At 37.2% G+C, this 8543-nt stretch overlaps 1 protein-coding gene across 1 annotated transcript in view; it reads left to right on the top strand.

The window, feature by feature from the left end:
- ASPG (asparaginase) overlaps positions 1 to 8543 on the top strand; it is a 76810-nt gene that overhangs the window by 16524 nt on the left and 51743 nt on the right. Inside the window, exon 6 of the mRNA XM_015818709.1 lies at positions 1226 to 1352. Coding sequence (XP_015674195.1) covers positions 1226 to 1352 — 127 coding nt within the window. The remainder of the gene's footprint in view (positions 1 to 1225; positions 1353 to 8543) is intronic.

Below are 8543 nucleotides of genomic sequence, written 5' to 3'. Positions count from 1 at the left end.
TTCCATTTCCGAATCCATCTCTATTAAAGCATTATAAATTCTCTTTATATGCGCTCGATTTTGATCTTTAATCTGTTTTACCAAATTCTCATCCATTAATGTAATACCAACCTTTTGATCTAACTTCCACCTAACCAACAATTGGGTATACTGAAACCAAGACTGTACAATATTTTCTTGCTTTAACTCAGCTAACGATCTATGTTTTGCATTGGTGAGATTCCTACTTCTGTTGCCCAGAGGTATTGTCCAGGTCTTGGCACTACATTTTAAGAAACACTTAAAAAAATTACAGGAAAGCAGATTCTGCTTGAATGTTAGAGCTGATGAGTTCTAATATTACAAATAGTAGTTTCCTGCAGTTCACATAAGAATATTGGATTTCCCAATCATTTTAATGGTTATATAGGTACTGCCTATTCTCGCAATTAGTTTTTTAAAAAACAAAAGTTAGTACTATAAGGTCCTTCTACTTCAGTGTGACAATGCTTAATATACAGCCTCAAAAAATAAATGGTTGTCAAAAATCAACTTCATAAGGTTTGAAACTTACCAATTATTTGAATTAAATATGATAGGAAAATGCATAGATTATTTCAGATGTGATGAATCTATGGCCTTCCACATGTGTCTAGTATACAGCTTTTAGTATTCCTTAACATTGACTCTGGTCTAGAGTGATTGGGAATTACTTAGTAAAAGGTTTCTCACTCTGAATTTCCATGGGGATTAATCTGTAGTGGCATAATGACCAATAGGCTGTGACAATCTGGACAGAGGGAAACCCAGAAACCTGATTGATATCTAGGTAAACTCATTTTCTGCTTGCCTTTCTAGTAACTCAACGTTGTCTGCTCTGTCAAGAATATCAACACTTCTGGAGGGATTTTGCACATTATTAAAAGCCCATTCTACCCCCTTTAAAAATAACTTCAGAGATCCATCACATATCTTGAGAGCTGCCAAACCTGTTCTTGGAAGGAAATCTCACAAGGAGTTTACTTGTATTTTGTTGTCAAAATCCAAACGAGACACAGCACTTTTCAAAGCTGCCAAGAGATAAAACCCTCCTACATAACCTTAATTATATTTATAACTCTCTCTAAAGTAGTTTTCATTGTATAGAAAGAAAAGTCAACTTTATGTGTGTGTGTGTGTTTTAATCTGCTGGATATTTTAATTACAAGGCTTGCACACTGACATGCTTCTTTTCTCATCCTTGTAGGTGTGCCTGTACTTTGATAATAAACTGTACAGGGGAAACCGGGTGACTAAGATGGATGCAGGGAGTTTCAGTGCCTTTTCCTCACCTAACCTGCCTCCGCTTGCAAATGCTGAGGTTGATATTATAAGTAAGGAATGATGTGATTTCAACTTTCAGGCTGTAGTTAATCTGTAACCCTTTCCTGGAGTGTGGTCACATGAGACCAGGTTCTTCAAGCATCTTTATCTTTTATTTATGAGGTTATTTTTGTTTGTTTGTTTGCCAGTACGAAAATAAGCACCTGAATTCTCTCTTTATTCAGAACAGACATGATATGAAACCAGTGGTGCAATTCAAATATGTGAACAACCGGTTCTCTGTGTGGATGCCACTTCCGGAAGTCCATTCTGGGCCTGGGCAACAAAAAATTAGCTACCGGTTCTGCCGAAGTGGTGCGAACTGGCTGAATCTCACCACTGTATGAAACCTATTTCATATATGGATCACTTTTGAATGACATGATCGACATAACGTATAGTTTATCGTACTTGCAACTGCTTGTCCAATTATTCCTCCTTATTGTCTCTTCAAATGTCCCTCTAAAAATGCCATTGTCAAGGAATTTTTGACTCACTGGTTTTCAGTTTCACTTGCTGGCAACCAGACAAACAAACCTGAAGCAATGTCTGGTTAATGTCTGGTTAATGAAAGTAGAAGTTGAAGGCAGGTGATAAATTCAAGTGTGGTTGTTGGAGAGCAGTGTTTTCAGTATCTTGTGAGTTCTGCTTGTAACAGAGTACCATATACAATCCCTGAAGAAGGATTGACTAATGTTCATTTTTGTTGATGAAATGCATACTTCTATTGGTTAGAATAGGACATAACATATTCCCAAGGCCCTTGGAGAATAAAAGCACAACTGAATTCCACTTCAGTTAAAGTTACTTAAAGCTGAACTGAATTCATCTCTCCATGCCTCAGTAACAGGGTTCACTAGCAGTTCTTGTTGAAGAAAGATCAGAATTTTAGTAATTCTGTATTGATGCCATGGTCCTTCTTAAGCTAAGGAATAGGATTAGGTAACACATACAGTAAAGTGACATGCATGAAATTTACATTTTAAGTCTAAATGATTTATTGCATTAAAAGATTTTATAACCAAAGTGCTTAAACCTAGCAGTGAATATTTAGAAATTAAATCTCCAATAGAAGGGTAAACATTTTACCTGTCCTGTTCTCCTGGCAAAAATGCTCCTTGATTTTAAATAAGTGCTAATGATTCATTAGAGGGAGGACAAACATATCAATTTCACATATTGGACTAAAACAACTCTGACTTGTTTAGTTTTGAGTGACAGTGATAGCATAGATATAGATATAATCTTTACTTGGATTTAAGCATATATGAACCAATGTATTCAATGAGCCAGGTTTAGAACAAATATGACTTAGTGCAATGCTAAGTCCATATCACCTAGCTTAAGTTAAAGTCTCTTTTGACTTATTTTGACTTTTGGTAGCTTCTCAGAAATATCCATCTAGTTTTCTGGCATCAATACAAAGTGGTTTTCTACCATTTTTTCTAGGATGATTTCTTAACTTCCCAGTTGAATTTACAACTCTGGCAGTCCCTGGAGGTCTCCAATCCAAATATTACCAGGCCAACTCTGCTTGGGAGCCCAAACCAAGCAAGAGCAGTCAGATGCTGCCACTTGCTGAGACAGTTGGCAGAGATTTCATTAAGGCAGAAAGAGAATAACTTTCTTGGTAAACAGAACATTGAGATTCCCAGAGCCAGAATTAACCCTATGTTCAATATGCCAAATATAAGTGCAAACTTGAATCTTGCTTGCTAGATGTTCTCTGTTGGAACAGTTATCTTTTGGCAGAAGCTGGACATCCATCTGTGAGAGATGCTAGCTTTCCTACATAGAACAGTCTGGATGACCTTAAAGAAACCATTTAATGCTCAGCTGCGGTAGGGAATACTATGTTGCCTAGCATGATAGTAAATCTAGATTTGTGAGTCAGTAACAGGGTATGATAAACAAGATGAAATCCCATCCCTTTTTTATGTATCACAAAAAAAAAGCAAAAGTTTGATCGCAGCATTGTGGTCCACCACCTTGACTTTTTTAACCACACAACTTATTGTGACCAGTCTGAATTCACTGTTTAATATTCTTCTATAATTTACATATTTGTTTCATTAACAACATAAAATTTTAAAAAATCCAACTTAGAACCATTAAACTAGAATTTTTATGAACCAGTTCTAGGCAGTCCTATTCAACTTAAATATCTCGAGCCCCTTGTGAACAGATAAGCAATGGGTATTTCCACCCCTGCCCAATAAATACAAGCATATTTATACATAACATTGTTTGGATGGATTAGGCTACCTTTGCCTATAAGAACTTGTGTCTATTATTTTCAGTAATAGCACATATATAATTTCGTTCTGGCCAGGAGAAGGTGGCTATATTTGTCTTGTATGTGTCTTCTCTTGCATGTGTCTTTGTCTTGTATTATTTGTATGTGTCTTGCCTTGCCAGTTCAGAACTTCCACTATTGGCTGTTCAGAGTTTTCTAGCTCATTGCTGTACTCAGAATGAACATTCAAAGTTATGTAATTGAGGTTAAACTACTTTCAGCCTAGCAGGGAAGGGATGAAAAAACAGTGACAGGTCTTCCCAGCAGATTGGAACTAGCTGAAAGTTGCCTTTCAGGTTTGATTTTGCAGATGGATTCCCCACTCCCTCCCTCTTAGGGAGGGGTCACTTCTCAAAGCTATTGTACTCCTTTAAAGGAAAGAATTCAAACCTGTATGGCAGCATGAATCCAGCTTTACTGCTTTCTAGAATACTGTATGAGTAGATTAGTTTGGTCTCTTCAGCTCTCGGACAGGGTTTCTTTTATTGCACGCGACCTTGCTGGCAATACTTATAGTGTGTTGGGTTTTCACCGCTTAAATAGCACCTTGTCTGCTTGATCTCGGTAGAGAGACCTGCTTCTTCTTGTTCTGTGTGTTTTGAAATGAAAGTCTTTCCAGATACTGGATAATGGAAGGCAGCCAACATAAATGCTTCTGCTTTTGTAAACCTCTCAAGTATATACTCCCAAGGACTGCAAAAGCAACCTAACTCAATTATGTAACCTGATGGGTGATATATTTTCACCACCTAGAGTGGGAGGAAATGAAGCAAGTGAAATTTTCCTCATCACTTTTTCTTCATCCCAGTACATGTTTAATTATTATACATGCTTAATTATTGCACATCAGACTGCTGTTAAAGGATTAGGAGCTCAGCCAAATCTACAAACGTGTATTTGGATGCCATCATTAATAGGGTGCACCTGCTGGTTATCTTGGACTTAAGTTTTCTTGCAATAGTCAAGGGATGGGCAACCTGTGGGACAGGGGAAAAAGAGGGGGGGTTATAACATTCTTCCCAGACACAAAAGATATAGCACCCTTAGGGCTGCTCTTAGGTTACCAAGATTCAATAGTCAAACCGGTTGGCTCACACATCTCCTGCTTCAGTTGCAGAATGCCAGATTAGTTCACAATAAAATAGTTTATATCCATGATCTTCTTGTGGATCATCAGGCTGGTCTGGTTGTGTTGTAGAGACCAGGATAGGAGAGGTGGGTGGCCTGAATTTAACCCATATAAGCCTGGCTGGAGATGTTGTACAACATCAAGGTAGATTGTGTGGTAGAATTACAGTCATCTTTAGGGAATATATTCCCTCTCCATTAATCAGATTCCTCAGGGACTATACTTGTGGTAGGTTGAGGAAGGGGGAATAGAGTACTTTGTTGCTAGTCCAACAGCTGGTGCTCTCCAATATGGTCCTTAGAATCTTAGGATTTTGGTGCTTGTGGATCTCAATGCCCATGCCGGTGATCCTGGAAATGGACTAACTGAGAACTTCATGGCCATTAAAAATATATCAGAAGCCAGATACACTATGCAGCAGTTGATCTGTTTTTTTCTTCTGAGTTGCTGGAAAGTGAAGTGATAGTTAAAGAGGGAAAGTTACTCCTTTGTCATGATTGGATCACTTCCTGTTATGATTTAGATAGATTTCCATTCCTATTCAGGAGTAAGGATCTACTATGCTTCCTAAGACTTATGAAATTGTATCAGTTCCTGAAAGCTATTACCACATCCCTTTTTGAAACCTTAACCATGAAGTAGTGAGAGTTCACAGGGCTCCTTAGTTTAGTGAAAAGCATACAGGAATGAAATGGGAGGGGGATATAATTGAAGCATAGATGTTAAAAATGCCAATGCACTAACTATGTGGTACTTACGAAGGCAAAGACAACACTTGTGTTCACAGCACTAATTATGTTGTCAAAGAGCCACTGTGTCCCACTGAATTACCCAGATGAACTTTTCCAAAGATTGTCAATGTGACATTTTGTCAAGTTCTAGCTGGCAGAAGCAAAACAATAAGTTTGTCATGCACTTTATTGGCAAAATTGCTAAAGTCTGCCAAAACTAGGAGAGGTTGTCAGCACACCATCCGATTATTTACTATAGAATCACTTTTGCCAGTGAGACTTGAGGAGATTGACAAAGTTCTTCAAGATATTTTCTTGATTATCTGTCCTTTTGATTTTTGTTCTTAGTAGGTCTCAGAAGCAAGCTGGTTAAGAATATGAGAATGGGTTAAGAGAGTAATGGATGTCACATTAATGGAAGGAAAGATGACAACAGATTTGAAGATATCCAGAAATATCTGTTGTCAACATTCCCTTTTGGGGCAGGATTTGGTGAACTGATAACTGGTGAATTGTGGTAATAATAGATGTTACAAATTTTTCTGGACTCATCACAGACTAGCACAGAAAGTAGCTTGGTTACTTTGGTAATTAACCTTATATAGGAGTAAAGCAGAGGCGTATCATCCTGTTGTTTCTTCTATTTAGCAGTTTTTGATGCTGTTGATATAGAATCATACTGAGGCATCTCTGTGAGTTGAAAATTGAAGGCATTGTTTCATAGTGGTTCCATTCCTATCAGTGGAATGGTTTCTAAATAGGGGTTGGTGGTGGGGTGACTTTTGTAAAGCCTTGTAACAGTTGTGGTGTGTATTTCCACAAGGTTCATCTTGCCTGGTATTCTTGAATATCTATATGAAGCTGCTAGTAGAAGTCATTCAGGCATTTGGAGTGAGGTTTCATCAGTAAATCGATAATAGTCAACCAGCCTCTCCTGAAGGAACCAGCAGTAGCATTGGAACTACTGTATCAGTGATTTCAGGTTGTGATGGAATGGATGAAGACTGATAGAATAAGAGTGAAATTCTCTGGTTAACTGGTTCTTATTTTTAGGAATTGGCTTTAAATCCAATAGGATGATACTCTCCTATAAAAAAACATTTTGCAAGCCTAATTTTCACTGGAGACACAGTGACCTCATTATCCAGCATGCACAACTAGTCAACTTTGTCCATTTCTGAGTGTAGATAGCTGCACATCAGTAGTACACACACTAGCAATCTCTTAATGAGATTGTTGCAGTGTACTCTATGTTCGGCTGCCATCTTATATTTGGTAGTCAAGGTAGTATGGGGACTCAGAAGATGGCTGAACTTTACTCCATCTCTTCAAACACTACTCTGGCTGCCAATAATATACTACAATAGTATACTTACTACTACTTAAGGTAGTAACATCTATGAATTTCTAAAAATGGCTGCGGACATGGAAACTTGAGAGATCAGCTCATCTGATACTGAGAATATCACAATATTTTCAAAATGTTTATATGTTTATTAATATTTTAAGTTTATTTTAACATCTGGAGGATTAATATTCTAAGCATGATTCTGTTGTTAAGCCATCCTATACTCCAAATGGTGGTAGTTGATTTAAGGAAGAAGCATATTCTTGATGGAAAATGTTCTCAAACTCTACAGGCCTGATACAGCTTTCTAATCCCTTATTGTACTATATAATAATTCTCAGGTGACTAAAAAATACAAGAAGAAAAAGCTAAAAGGCAAACAGCTTGTGTAAGTATTAATGTCCACATCTACATTTCATCACTTGGTGAGTGCAACATGAAGTGGCTTGTATCACAGATCTAAATCAAAACAGAAATGCCATGATGTTATAACATTATCTCAAATGCAATATAATTAAGATGTCAGATTGCATGTCATTAATGTGTGTAGGTGTATGTTGGGCCTTTGCTGGCTTTTGAAAAAACCATGTTCATTCCAGCCCACTACTATAGTTTTATTTGGAGTGCTCAATTGGGCCAGTGACAAGTCTTCCAGAATTGATACTTCTTAATGTGCTGGACTACAACAGCCACATTCCCTAGCCATCAGGTTACTGAGTTAGGCAAGTATGGCCTAGACCACTCAATAATGCTTCTTCCAAGTCTGAAAAGGACTCAAGAGATATAATAAGCACATTGATCATTCTTAAGGAGAACATTTACCCAGCTCTTACTCTAGTATTTTAGGGATCAAACACTGCAACTTTGAATGGACTCATCTAAGTTTTATAGCGTAGATTGAAGTAAGGAATCATGAACTGAAGAAGCTTCTTGGATGAGAAGCGAAATGTTTTCAAACAAAACAATCAAGAAAGTCCAATTGCTTTTTGGAAAAAGCACCTTTGAGACAATCATGACACAGATGATTTAAAATATCCATAGACGTTAAGGAATCATTTTTTCCTGTTTCCAAATATATCTTTTGCTAATGAAAAAGTGTCTTGAGTTGCTTCAACTATTATCTCTTGTTTATGTCCAAGCACTGGCAACAACTACTAGAAGAAACAGCACCTGTTAGTAGAGTTGCCATTGCTAGAATATATGCTGGGGTTTGTTTCTCCATTTGAAGAAAACTATGTTTACTGTAGATTGCCACAAAGATTTGGTGGCATGATTTGGGGGGGGGGGCTCTTGAGGTAGGATGGCCCAAAACCTGTAGAGTACCTTTCTATGGATTAAAACAATATTTATTGCTGGTATAATTCTCCTCTCTTTTTTGTACTGGAACGAATCCAATGTAAAGTAATGGTTAAGGTATTGCAACCAGATGGAGAGCCCAGTTGTAAGAACCCACTCAACCACTGAATTTACTAAGGAATTATATTATTATTATTATTATAATTATTATTATTATAATTTAATTTATATACCGCCCTTCTCCCGCAGGACTCAGGGCGGTGCACAGCATATTAAAAACAGTACAAATACAAAACATAAAAATACAAACCCCTGTAAAACCAGATTAAAAAACCGAATATTAGAAGCTGTGTTTCTATTTAAAATTATTCTTAAAATCACCCTAAATAAAATCCTCCCTAG

The sequence above is a fragment of the Protobothrops mucrosquamatus genome, unplaced genomic scaffold (assembly GCF_001527695.2).
Source record: "Protobothrops mucrosquamatus isolate PMUCROS unplaced genomic scaffold, P.Mucros_1.0 scaffold779, whole genome shotgun sequence".
Lineage (NCBI taxonomy): Eukaryota > Metazoa > Chordata > Lepidosauria > Squamata > Viperidae > Protobothrops > Protobothrops mucrosquamatus.
Note: the sequence above shows the minus strand (reverse complement) of the source record. Positions and strands in the feature narration are given on the sequence as shown.